The sequence below is a fragment of the Sciurus carolinensis genome, chromosome X (genome assembly GCF_902686445.1).
Source record: "Sciurus carolinensis chromosome X, mSciCar1.2, whole genome shotgun sequence".
Lineage (NCBI taxonomy): Eukaryota > Metazoa > Chordata > Mammalia > Rodentia > Sciuridae > Sciurus > Sciurus carolinensis.
In genome coordinates this window covers 129,404,190-129,416,100 of record NC_062232.1, presented here as the reverse complement: position 1 = coordinate 129,416,100, position 11,911 = coordinate 129,404,190, and the positions used below count along the sequence as shown (strand labels likewise).

The window sequence follows — 11,911 nt, the reverse complement described above, 5'->3', positions numbered from 1 at the left end:
GTTGAACGAAAGTGGAAGTGGCAGAAGAGCATGTGTAACACAAGAGCATCAGCGGTGATGCCGCAAAGGGGCGGAAAGGACGGCCTGGCTGCGTAAGTACTCAGGTTCCAGCAGGCCTTTCGCCACATCTTTGAATAGGGGAAGGGCTGCCCGAGGCACCAGGTTCACCCGCCAGGGCGCCTCTCCTGCAGGGAAGACTGGAGGGAAGGCGGCAGAGGGACACGGTAGGTGCTGCCCAGTGGTCGTCTGTGCTTCCCGCTTGAGGGGCAGGTCCGCAACCCTCCTGTGCGTGCCCTGCGCTCAAGGGGTCAGGAGCCGGGCTGAGGCGATGCGAAGGCTTGGCGACAGAGGGCCCCCGCGAGCAGCAGCGCCCAACTGCGCTGCACCAGGCCTCCGCTGGAGGGGCGGGGCGGAGCTGCTGGGGGCGTGGCTCCGCGCGGCCCCGCCTCCCGCATGCGCAGGGCGCCAGCCAATCAGCGAGCGAGGCGCCGGCAGAGGACCGGCGGGCTGCTGACACGCGCAGGAGGCCGAGGCCCTCAGAGGAGCGTCGCGGTCGCGGGTCGCCCAGCTGGGTGAGGGGTGGGGGTCGTGGACCCCGCGGTGAGGCGCCGGGCCTGGGGCGGTGGGATCGGCGTGCGTTTGCGCGGGGGCGGACGCTGTGGATCGCGGGTAGGGCCCCGGCCGAGGTGTGAGGTGGCGTCGCCCGGCATCGCCCGGCATCGCCCGGCATCGCCCGGCATCGCCCGGGCTGGGGTGGGAGAGGGCCCCGAGGGCGGCCCGGGCGCGCGGCCCCGATGGGATGTCCGGAGGGTGTGGGCGAGGCTGGAGGCCGAGGCGGGAGGATCGGGCCCGGCCGCCCGTCAGCAGGGCACGCGCGGGGCCCCTGAGGCGCCCCTGGGACTTGCACCACGGACAGGGGCAGTGTCCTCCCGAGGGTGTGCATGCAGGTCGGGTGCCTGCAGAGGGCTCCCTTCCCACGGACCTGGCTGGGGAGTCCTGTAGTGTGTGGGCCGGGCCTCCGTCTGCCCTCAGGGTCTGTCCTCCACAGCGGCCGCCGGCCTGGGAGCCTCGGGGCCTCGGGGCCTCGGGGCCTCGGGGCCTCGGGGCTTCGGGACCGGAGTGGCGAGAACCACCGAGGGGCCTGAGATGGAGGGGAGCGGGGCTGGTGGGGCTCCACACCCAGCCCTCCCGCAGCGGGACGGGACGGGACGGGACGGGACGGGACGGGACCCTGGTCATCAGGAGGTGTAGGGACGCGACCCGGCCGCCATCCTCCAGGTCCCGCCCGGCTCCAGCGCGCATGCGCGCCCCAGGACACGCGGCCGCGCCCTTCTCCGGCCAGACACCCGTTGCCCTGTGGCTCCTCTGACTCCTCCCGCCTTCTTTAGTGCGTCCCTGCCCTCTCGAGGTTCCAGAGTCGGTGCAGCGCGGGTGGCCACGGCCATGGCGCCCACGGCAAGGAAGAGCTTGGGGAGAGCTGCCAAGGCCCCGGTGGAGGCTCCGGACCTGTCCGTCTATGACTTCGACTGCCCAGGTGACAAAGGCTCCTGGCCCAGGGGGCCCCTCCAGCGGGGAGGCTCCGCTCTGCGCGCCCCAGGGGCGGCTGGTGCCCCTCCCGCCGGGCAGGTGCAGCCCTTGGGCGGATGGAGACCCCCTGGTCCTGGGTTGTGGCCGCCCCACGTTTCCAGTTTCCAGCGCCGAGAAGGCCCTGCTCCCCTTTTCCCGCTCCCCTGGGCCCCTGCAGCCCTCACTTCCCGCTTGCCCCAGGTGCCGGACGTGCTCTACCCCCCACCCCCACTTTGGCCCTTCACAGATGCCTGCTTAAAGTGGTCCCAGGCCCTGACCTGCACCCAAGGGATTCCACCTCTGTCTGTCTGTCATCTGCTCCAGGAACCTTTCCTTGGCCTGAGGAGCCAGGGGAGATCGCACAGGGAAGGGGATTTCTCCTGCAGGAGCCCTCGAAACAGCACGCGTCCTTCAAAAGTATCTTTCCTCTCTCTTTTCAATGCAGCAAGCAGTTCGGGAGTTGATGACAGTTGGGAGGAGAGTTCTTTGACAGAAGGACACGAGCAAGACCTGAGGTAATGCGTTCAAAGCAATTTTTGCCCACTCGCCACATAGGATGATTTCAGAAGAGTGGGCCTTCTGCTCGCACAGCACCCCGTCGACCTAATGTGCTTGGCCTCCGGTCCTTCTTCCTAAGCAGGGTGGTGTTTTGCCTGCCTGCGTTTAAAATGCTGATGTAATTTCTTCACAGGAATGAACTACAGAATATGTTGGCAAAGTTTCAAGGTAAGTCATGGGGAGCTATTTATAGTTTAAGTGAAGGGTTTCAAATCAAAGCCATTTATCCAAGGAAATATTAGTCTAATCGGAGGACCACAGGACCATCTTGAACACCTTGGTCTCAGAGGCAGGATGTTACACAGTGTGGATCAGTTGGACTTTGTAGATTCTCTTACGCATTTTAATTGTTGGTGTGGACAGCATGGTGCTTGCAGTCCTCAGGTAAGAGTGTGGTGCTTTTGTCCTGTACCCTGGGAAACGTGAAAAGAAAAGTGGGTGAAATAACCTGTACTCCACGTTAGGTTGCACAGTGAGGGTTACATCTCCCTGAAATATTCCACACTTTATTTCGGTTATTGTGCGTGACCGTCCCATTTCTTCTCTTTGGTCCGGGAGCAGTGAAGGTGGAATCCTCTCTGCCGTCTCCTCACTGTTTATTGACATCAATAACCCTGGTAGTGGAGGGCCGAAGCCAACATTGTTAGAATGTGAGTGTCGGATGCCGAGTCTAATCCTCGTTTGAAATTGCTGTGACTGATGTTAGTTACACTAACTGTTTTGGTGTCAGACTCCTAGACCAAGAGCCAGAATCAGTTTAGGTTCTTTTGCCTTGATGTAGCCAGCATGTAGAAATGATCCATGAGTACATTTATTCTTTCCCTTAAACTGTTGTGGTCTTTGTCCCGTAGTTTTATTTCTTCAGGAGCCTGACTGGTAAACTGAAATAGAGTTTTCTTGTTTTCATGTGCAAATAATTATCCGTGTGCCTTTGAGCCCTTGGTTGTGAAAGGGCTCAAATTTTGTGTTATCCGTGAAGCGGTCTGGCCACGTTCCCTCTAAAGGCGACCTTGAGTTGGAGGATATTTTTTACATCGGTTAAAAACTAGCTTTGTAAGTGTTTTCCCGTAAAGACATTAGACGCTGTCTCTTGAGACCCCGTCTGTATGTTTTGGAAAATAGAAGCCGTTTTTCCTTACCACGTTTTACATCCAGAGTGTGAAGACTGACGTGCAGGTGTCAAAATTCAAATCGATGTACTGGCCACCATTGATTTTCACTCGCTGAAGGGAAGGAAGCACATGGTCTTGCCTTGGACCGAGATGCCTGCTTGTTGACACTGAGTGTCCCTCAGACTGCCAAACCCAGGTTACCTCATTGGCTTGACGCTGCATGTTAACAGGGATATGTTTTCCACGTAGGGGACATCAAGAAGCTTCTTCAGGCAAAGAGGAAAAGCTTCAAAATGAGCATCAGTGCTTCGGTCAAAACCATTAAGCAGAAGATTGAGCATGTTCTGAAAAACAGCACCAGCAAAGGTAAGGTTGTTGGTATTGTGGGGCCAAACAGTTGTGTCCTTTGCTAGTATCCATGGGTACACACTACTCAAGAGATCTCGATGGTCTTCTCTTTGTTGGAACCGATATGGTAAAGCAAACTACTGGGCTTGATTTTTCTCTAGAAAATAATTTTTCTCTTTTCCTATGTCCTTGCATGAGGATGGAACTGAGCTTAATTTCTTAGAGGTCAGTCAATAAAAGATGACCTTTTCTGTCTCTTCAGGTTGCAATTGAATTTCCTTAATGGGAGGAAGTGAGTACTCATTCCGTGGAAGTTTGCTTTATTAAAATCAAACAAGTCACTGGGCGCAGGGACACATGCCTGTAACCCCGGCCACTCGGGAAGCTGAGGCAGGACAATTGCAATTTTCTGGTCAGGCTGGACAACTTAGTGAGGCCTTGCCTCCAAATCAAAATAAAACAAAGGGCTGAGGATGGAGCTCGGCGGTAGAGCGCCCTGGGTTTTATCCCCTGTACCCCACCCCCAACTTTTTTAAGTTAAATATCTGAGACCATTACTCGCTTCCAAGTTAAGTGTATTTCGTAGTAGCGACAAAGGTAGATCTTCCTTTGTGAATAATGTGTACATCTGCTGCATGGTGCGGGCACGGTGGCGTGCATCTGAAATCTAGCACTACAGCAGGTGGGACGGCAGGATCACTGGACCCCACGAGTTCGAGACCAGCCTGGGCAACACGGTGAGACCCTGGCTGAAAAGGAAACAAACAACAACGACAACAAAAACAAATGGATTGAATGGGGTTTCACCAGTGTTTTGCACAAAGTCCTTCTTGGGACCAAGTGGGGGGAAATGAAACATGCCTGCTTGGAAATCTTTGACGATGAACGTGAATGCGTATGATGTCCTCAATCAATGTATGATGCAGAAAAAAGATTATAGATAAAAATCTTCTTTTCGCTGAAGTGTATTTTCATGGAATGTTTGTATAATGTGGTAAATTTGCTGAGTTTTCTGGAGCCAAGGCACGTGGAGATCTCTCTCAGTGAGATAGGAGCCAGTGTCCTTGGAGTAAAGCTAAGTCACCGACCTTATTTTTCCCATCTCCCCTCAGAAGATTTAGCTGATCTTTTGCCCCTCTTCCATTACTGGTACAAATCATGCCAACTCAATTTTGTTTTGAATGCTTTGTTTTGTTTTGTGTTTTTACTTCTTTCATACTGTTATGGAATATCATAGTGCTTATAATTCTCTTTTCCAGGGAGGAGCTTTATGAAGAATATTCTCAGCAGTTTGCGACTTTGGTTCAGATGTGGAATCTAGATGTGAAGAAAGTCAAGGAACAAGGAGAAAAATTAGCTGTTGGTATCAGACTTAGCTTTACGATTACCCGTTTGTATCACAGTCTCGAGTAGCCACAGTTCATGCAAAACACTCAGGAGGGAAGGTAGAGGGCAGGAGGCTAGCTGGGCAAAGGTGGGTGGAGGAGTTGGTGATGGGAGACTGGGATTGGTCCCCTTGGGATTGCTTGTGCTTCCTTAGAGAGGCGGTTAGTAAGGATGGGGAGCAGTCGCTGCCTTCAGGGCAGAGGAGAAGGCAGGGAAAATTTTCCTGTGAGTGGGCCAGCGGAAGGACTAGGGCAGCAGAAATGCCAAGTGGCGATTGGTGCCAACTCTGGCGTGTGACCTAGGGAGCATGGGTTTAAAGTGAAGCCGGTTGGCGTGGTCGTGGCCGAGCAGCTGGAGTTGGATTTTCCTGGATTGGGAGTGGGTGCCGGGCATATATGCAAGCGTGGAGGTCCGATGACTGACCGCGTAATGTAAGCTGGGACGGAAAACAAAGGGCGGCCAAGGGCCTGGGAGACTGCACAGCGAGAAGCGCTCGGTTCAGTAGCTGCTGCAGCCCGATAGGCTACTGAGCTGCAGTTCTAAACACAGGGACCTCCAGAGGTAGGGAGGCAGTGGCTGGACGGTGAGAAACCAGGGAAGCAGTGTGGTTCAGTGGCCAGGAACCTGGACTCTGCAGCCTCAGTGTTTGGGATAAAGGTCTGTTGTGACCAACCCTAGTTGTGAAACCATCGACAAGTCAGTTATCTCCATGGGGCTGTCCCATGCTAAGAGGACTTAACCTCACGGGGTTGTTTTGAGCACTAAATGAGTTCCTTCTGGGTAAGCGCATTCAACCTGGCTCAGAAACGGTACCCGGTGTGTGACACCCGTGTAGTCCTGGGCTATGAATAGCATTATGGAGAGTCTGTGGTTATCGGGATTGGCAGACGTAGAAGGTTCCTACCTCAGAGCACAGCTAGTGACCGGGGATCCGTCAGCATCATGGGCGGAGGGAAACAAAGTCCACCATTACTGGAAGCCTCTCACATGTGGTTCTTCAGATCTTCAAGACCTGAGCCATGTGTATCAGACGTTGTTAAAAAGGGACATCACCCACTAAGTGTACAGGAGGCACTTTCCGTACCTAGTTTCCTCTAGGATTGCTGAACACGTGATGGAAGCTTGCTCATGCTGTTAAATGAGGAAATAGACACAGTGTATCTCTGAATTACTGTGTTTTGGTAAGTTTCAGGCTTTTCTCCAATTGTTATTACACCTTTCTCTTTTTGTACTTGTAGAGTATCTTCCAGCAACAACAAAAGGCTTTCCAACAATGTCAACTTGTTCAGAGCCAGAAAATGAAAGCCTTTAGAGAGTTATGTGAGCAGTTCTTGGAGGTCTGTCATGTTTGGTAACACACGATATCCCCCCAACTGTGTCTCTCTCTCCCCTTCCCTCTCCCCCCCTTCTCTCTCTCTCTCTCTCTCTCTCTCCTCTCTCTCCTCTCCTCTCTCTCTCTCTCTTTCTCTCTCTCTCTATTATGTTTGAAGATTCTGTTTTCTGAAACATCCACAATAGATTTTTAAAATATGATCCTCATATTACTATTGTACCAGGCACTTTGTAGTTTGAATTCTTACCGATGCTAATTATAAAAAACCAGGGCCTTGGGGCTGTGGTCGTGGCTCAGTGGTAGAGCACTTGCCTAGCACAGGTCAGGCACCACCACATAAGAAGAAATAAATAGATAAAATATCGGTATCGTGTCGATCTAAACAAAAACCAAAAACATTTTTAGAAAAGAGCCCCTGTGATCATTTTAAGTTTATCGCAGTGTGCTTATGGTTATTTCTTCACTCTTTTTTTCTAGTGCACTAAGAAAAACATTAAACATCCTTTCCAATCATCCTGTGTGTACTGGGAGTTGAAGATGCTCTTTTCCTTTCCAGACCTGTGTTAAACACTTGTGCTTTCACCTCTGAGTCTCTGAAGCGTTTCTCGTGTGACATTGTCGTTCCACTTTAATCCACATGCTGAACGAGTTTTTCCTTTTAGGATTTGCTCATGGTGGTAGGTGTCACTTAGGACAGGAATTGGTAAATTGTCGATATTACCCAGAGTCATATGTACCACCAAGGAGTTTTCCTGAGAGTTCAACCCTGGCTCTTGGACCCACGGTCTGTTGCTTAGCGGAGTGGTGAGACATGAAAGTAGGAAGTCTAGCCCATCGTGGGCACTTTGATGCACACCTGTAATCACAGCGAGTTGGGAGACTGAGGCAGGAGGATGGCAAGTTTGAGGCCAGCCTCAGCAACTTAGCCAGACCTAATCACAAAGTTAAAAAAAAAAAATCGGAAGGGCTGGGGATGCAGTGTGATGTTTTCACGTCCCTGGGTTCGATCCCCAGTACCACGAATAAAAGAGAATGAAGTGGGAAGTCTATACGTCCTTTCTTTACCGAATATTCCATGACACATTTGCTTTTTTTGTTATGGAAGGGACTGCAAATTACCCCACATGGCAGCTTGCATTCATGAGACAGGGCCCGGATGTGCAAGAGAATGAAAAAGTAAGTGGAAGGCTAACAGCTTGTGGATTGAGAATTATCTGCTGTCACCGGTGCATCTTAGCAAATTGTTCTCCGAGGCATTGGCCTCTGCTTTGTGCAGGGACATACTTAGGCCGCACTCAGTGAAGGGCTGTGCACTGTTCTGCCCCTTTTTCCTTTTTAAGACAGGATGTATTTTAATCTCCTGTTCACATTCATGTCGGAATCCCCCTCCTCCAAACGGGGATGGTCCCAAAACCCTAGTTTAAACAAGGTCATTCTTTACACTTGCATGAGGAGCTTGCACGAGCGCATGCATGCACAGGTAGGCACCTACACACATGCGCTTGCGCACGCCGACCCACACAAGGGGATGCAAAGGAGTCATTTTTAAGTGCTGCTAATGTTCCGTGAGAACTGCGTATTAATGGGCACCCAGGTTCAGGGCAGGCATTCTTCTCAGTGCTAGTGCTAAATGATGCTGCTTGGGCAGAAACGTGACCTATTTGGCCTCCTGCATGCCGTTATCCTTCCCATCCAGTTACCGGTAGGCCTGACGTTTTCACCTCTCCAGTGATAACTGGCATCGCCTGTGAGTCCTTGCTGCTCCTGCTGCTGCCCTACTTCTGGATCATCACCCTTCACTTGTATTAGTAAACTTTGATCTGGGTTCACTCCTCTCAGTCATCCTTCGAGGTCTGTAATATTACCTGCCTGAAACAGCCCACCTGTCTTCTAAAACTGTCACTGACATCCCCATCTACACTGTGGATATGTGGATCCCCACTGGTAACATGGGGCCCTTTGAAGCCTCATTCACACCACTATTTCCTTCCTCCCACCTCTCCAGGTCGATGACTTCCTCCGAAGTAACTCACGTTCCTTCCTTCTGTGCTTCGCTCTTGCTCTTCCCCTGGGAAACTTTCCACCTGTCTTCCTTACTTCTTGAGGTCTTATTCATTTGCTGACTTAGTGGGCACGGGTCTCCAGTTTAGCCACATAGCCCAGCGTGTCGCCCTCGGTTTTTTTCTTTACATAAGCTCGCTTATGTCGCCAGAATATGGCACATGAGCGTGTATTCAGTTTGTCATTCCTCCACGGCACTGAACACGTGGTTTTCCTAGTGAAGTTGAGTCTGACGATTTTTTTAAATGACTGCAAAGATTGAAATCTGCGAGTTTTGTTGTCCATGAGTCGAGGAGGTGATTCTCTAGACATTCTCTAGGTATTCCCCCTGGGGGAGTCATGCTGCATTGCCTACTGGTGGCAATAGGATGGGTTCACACCCTGTGATTTCAAATACGATAGGGAACGTCCACATTATGGCATGGATTCACGTCAGGTGGCACTCTCTCTGTGTTCCTTGTTGACCCTGAAAGTTCCTCGTCTTTTTGCAACACAGTGCCAGGCCTCTATCATGGCAGTCTTCCATTCAAATCACACATTTTGCTGTTTCTCAGGTGGATATTTTGGTCTTCCTGTAGTACGTAGACTATTTTCGATGCAGCACTAATAATGACCATCACTTGAATTTTAACCTGTCCTCCTTCTGAAGTACAGCTGCTCTGCTGACATCCATGACGGGAGATGAAGGGGGTGATTTAAAAAGAACCTGCGGGACTTGGGTTATTGTTCTTGCCTGTTGGGTAGAGCACTTGCCTGGCATGGGAGAGGCACTGGGTTGGACCCTCAGCACCACGTAAAAATAAAATAAATGCATTGTGTCAACCTCCAACTAAAGCAAAATATTTTAAGAGATGAATAAATGAAAAAAAAAAAAAGGTTAAAAAAAAAACCCTGGGCTTTCTGTTGTAGAGTCTGCAGGACCTAGAGGAGAATCAGGGAAACGTTCTTGCTGGTAAACAAAGTGAACTTAGAAAACAGATGGCCATCTTGCAAACGAAACTTATGATGGAATCGGTAAGTATGGAGATGTAAAGTTGACCTCTGAGGACTGGTTTCAGCACCAAAAGGGTTTGTTTGCTAGAGTATGGATAATGTTTACACGACTATTGTACAAATGTTTCCTTATCTCCTTTCCCCTAACAGCAGCAGGAGGTGAAGACCAGTGCTCGAAAATCTCTTCTATCCCTGTTATTCTCGTGATGCCTTGAAGAAAGCAGCTCAACCCAAGTGATACGATACAGTCTTAAAATTATCTGCATGAGCCCGGCGTGGCTTGGAAGTTCTGGTTGGAATGATCATACCCTCTAGGTTCACTGGTCTGTTAAGTGCGGGCTCCCCTTTCTATCTAGACACAAACGAAACCTGAAGAGCTGAGTGAGAGCTGTTGAAAAGCCAGGCGTATGAAGTTTCCGGGCCTTTGGTAATACTGCTGGCTTTTGATGCCTGACACTGCCAACGAACTGTTAGCAATAAAGATGATTTCACGTTAGCGCTGGTGTCAGTGTGTTTGCATCCGTCCCCAAACGTAGAATGCCCAAGCATGGAAGGTCACCGTGTCCCTGCTTAAGGGGAACAATGAAAGAGACACAATCGCTTCATGTATATGCTCCTGTGAGGTCTTATGAAGAGATACAGACTCTATTCAAGTGAAAACAAGATTTCAAAGGAAAAATATTCTATAGGCTTCCAGGGCTTATTAAAAGGCAGTATGCGTTGGTGCCCCAGGACCTAGCTGCTTAGAATTTACCAAGACACCAGAGTCAGTTGTATAAACTATCAGCCATGAGATGCAGAACACACACACCTGGAATGCCATTCAATCGATTTGGGGACCTAATAAATGACTCGTGCCCTTAGCATTGATTAGAAGTACATAAGAGAACATAGACAACACTGTTTTACTTATGGTGTCAATATCTCACCCTTTTCCAAGGAGATACGTTAACCATAAGGATTTTCCCCCCTTGCTTGATAGTTAGTCAGTCTATGGATCCTCGATTATATATTTATCTGCAGATGAGAAAAGTTAATTCCTATACCTGGTCTTTTATAATGTGAGTTTTTTTAAAAAGCTCATTGCAAATGAAACGCTCGAGGGGAAATGGTTGATTGAATAAAGGTGACGTTGTAGTTTACATCCGTGTGCTCCTGAAAGTGAAGGTGTCCCAGAGGTACCCAGCGAGCTCCCTGGGTTTCAGTGGCTTCCGGTATTAGAGGAAAGGCGAAACGGTAGATAAGGGGTGTGTGAACAACATTTGTGGATGGGGAGGGTCGCTGATGCTCTCTTAGGCATCAGAGACAGCTGTCTCGGGGCTCAGGTTGCTTTGCCCTCCAGTTCTGTGATTCGATCACTGTCCCGCTGTTTGTCCTGTTCAGTGAACGGTGCTCAAGAGCTCACACAGGTTGTGAGGGAGATGCCAGCACATGGAAGGGGAAGGGAATCTGGAATAGCATATACAGCACATCCTCATTTCTTCATTCCCTATTCCCCAGACCACAGACCACCTCTTAGTGTTTCCTGGCACGTTCTGGCCATGTGGCGCGCTGGGCCTCATGTGGCCTTTGGAGTCAGACAAACTCAGGCCCTAGCACTGGATAGTGCAGACCTGTCGAGTTACCCTGACTGCTCCTCAGCATCAATTTCTGTCAAAGAAGAACAAAAACAGATAACCAGCTCTGTGATGTGGAATTGTGGTTAGGGCTGCGCCTTGCTCGAAAATGACATCCGGCTATTCATTAGTTACGTTCCAGCCTCGCGCCTGGAATGTGGGGGGCTCCCAGTTAATACCTGCTGAGCGGACTGGATACTTCAATATAAATGCATTTTTACTTGAATCACTGAATTCACATTTTCTTCTCCTCTTTGGACTGCTATTACTGCAACTTTGGATGTCCTCCAGTGTTCTCGGCCTGGATTGAAAATCACTAGTTGGTGAACTAAGCACCCTTTCTTACCTATTTCCCCAAAGGAATCTGGATTCTGTCCCTGTTCTTATGGTAAAGTCATCCCCAGTTTTTTGGAATCACACCCAGCTGCCTTCCCCAAGGCCTTTCAATGGTACTCAGTCCCCAGTGGGAGGAATCCTCCTTCCTGACATCAACATTTCTTCATTTCCTTCACAAACTGGCTAGAGATTCAGTCTCCACAAAACCTTCCCTGTACTCACGGAACCAACAATTTCCTTGTGCCTACTGAGGATTTCTTCCACCTTCTGCAGACTGACTGCGTGTCATCTCGCTCATGGCTATGGGCCTGTGTTTCAGCAGAGTCACAGAAACACGCCTCGCATGTGGAAAGCGGAGGAGGTCGTGGTCCCGGAAGCAGGGGACACACCTTGAATGTCTTCTGTATCCTTCCACGGTGTCTAATGGGGTGCATTCCCACCCCGTTAGCAGCAGTCACCCAGAGTGTGGACTTTGGCGTTCAACGTTGGGAGACTAGAGTTTGAACCGTGGGCAGCTGTAGCCTAATAGCAATATGAGAAAGTTACCCAACCTCTCTATCTCCTTAGTGCAATGGAGATCACACCCCGTTCATGGAGTTAAT

The 11,911-nt window shown here is 50.3% G+C and overlaps 2 protein-coding genes across 2 annotated transcripts; both read left to right on the top strand.

Moving 5' to 3' along the window:
• The first annotated feature begins 486 nt into the window (after nt 1-486).
• Nucleotides 487-3,857, top strand: LOC124971698 (synaptonemal complex protein 3-like). The gene is made up of 6 exons (XM_047535348.1): nt 487-572; nt 1,389-1,534; nt 2,012-2,081; nt 2,258-2,292; nt 3,486-3,602; nt 3,847-3,857. Exons 2-6 carry the CDS (start codon nt 1,444-1,446, stop codon nt 3,855-3,857), a joined length of 324 nt encoding a protein of 107 aa, XP_047391304.1. The 5' UTR covers nt 487-572; nt 1,389-1,443.
• A 999-nt stretch (nt 3,858-4,856) lies between these two features.
• Nucleotides 4,857-9,755, top strand: LOC124971714 (synaptonemal complex protein 3-like). Its single transcript, XM_047535360.1, has 4 exons — nt 4,857-4,943; nt 6,209-6,307; nt 9,274-9,378; nt 9,508-9,755. Exons 1-4 carry the CDS (start codon nt 4,893-4,895, stop codon nt 9,562-9,564), a joined length of 312 nt encoding a protein of 103 aa, XP_047391316.1. The 5' UTR covers nt 4,857-4,892; the 3' UTR covers nt 9,565-9,755.
• Nucleotides 9,756-11,911: the final 2,156 nt, after the last annotated feature.

Bases quoted from the DNA above. Each gene is read 5' to 3' on its own strand.
- LOC124971698 (XM_047535348.1), top strand. From the start codon at position 1,444: ATGGCGCCCACGGCAAGGAAGAGCTTGGGGAGAGCTGCCAAGGCCCCG. The intron at 1,535-2,011 runs GTGACAAAGGCT...TTTTCAATGCAG, and splicing joins CTATGACTTCGACTGCCCAG to CAAGCAGTTCGGGAGTTGAT. The intron at 2,293-3,485 runs GTAAGTCATGGG...TTTTCCACGTAG, and splicing joins TATGTTGGCAAAGTTTCAAG to GGGACATCAAGAAGCTTCTT.
- LOC124971714 (XM_047535360.1), top strand. From the start codon at position 4,893: ATGTGGAATCTAGATGTGAAGAAAGTCAAGGAACAAGGAGAAAAATTA. The intron at 4,944-6,208 runs GTTGGTATCAGA...TTGTACTTGTAG, and splicing joins AACAAGGAGAAAAATTAGCT to AGTATCTTCCAGCAACAACA. The intron at 6,308-9,273 runs GTCTGTCATGTT...TTTCTGTTGTAG, and splicing joins TATGTGAGCAGTTCTTGGAG to AGTCTGCAGGACCTAGAGGA.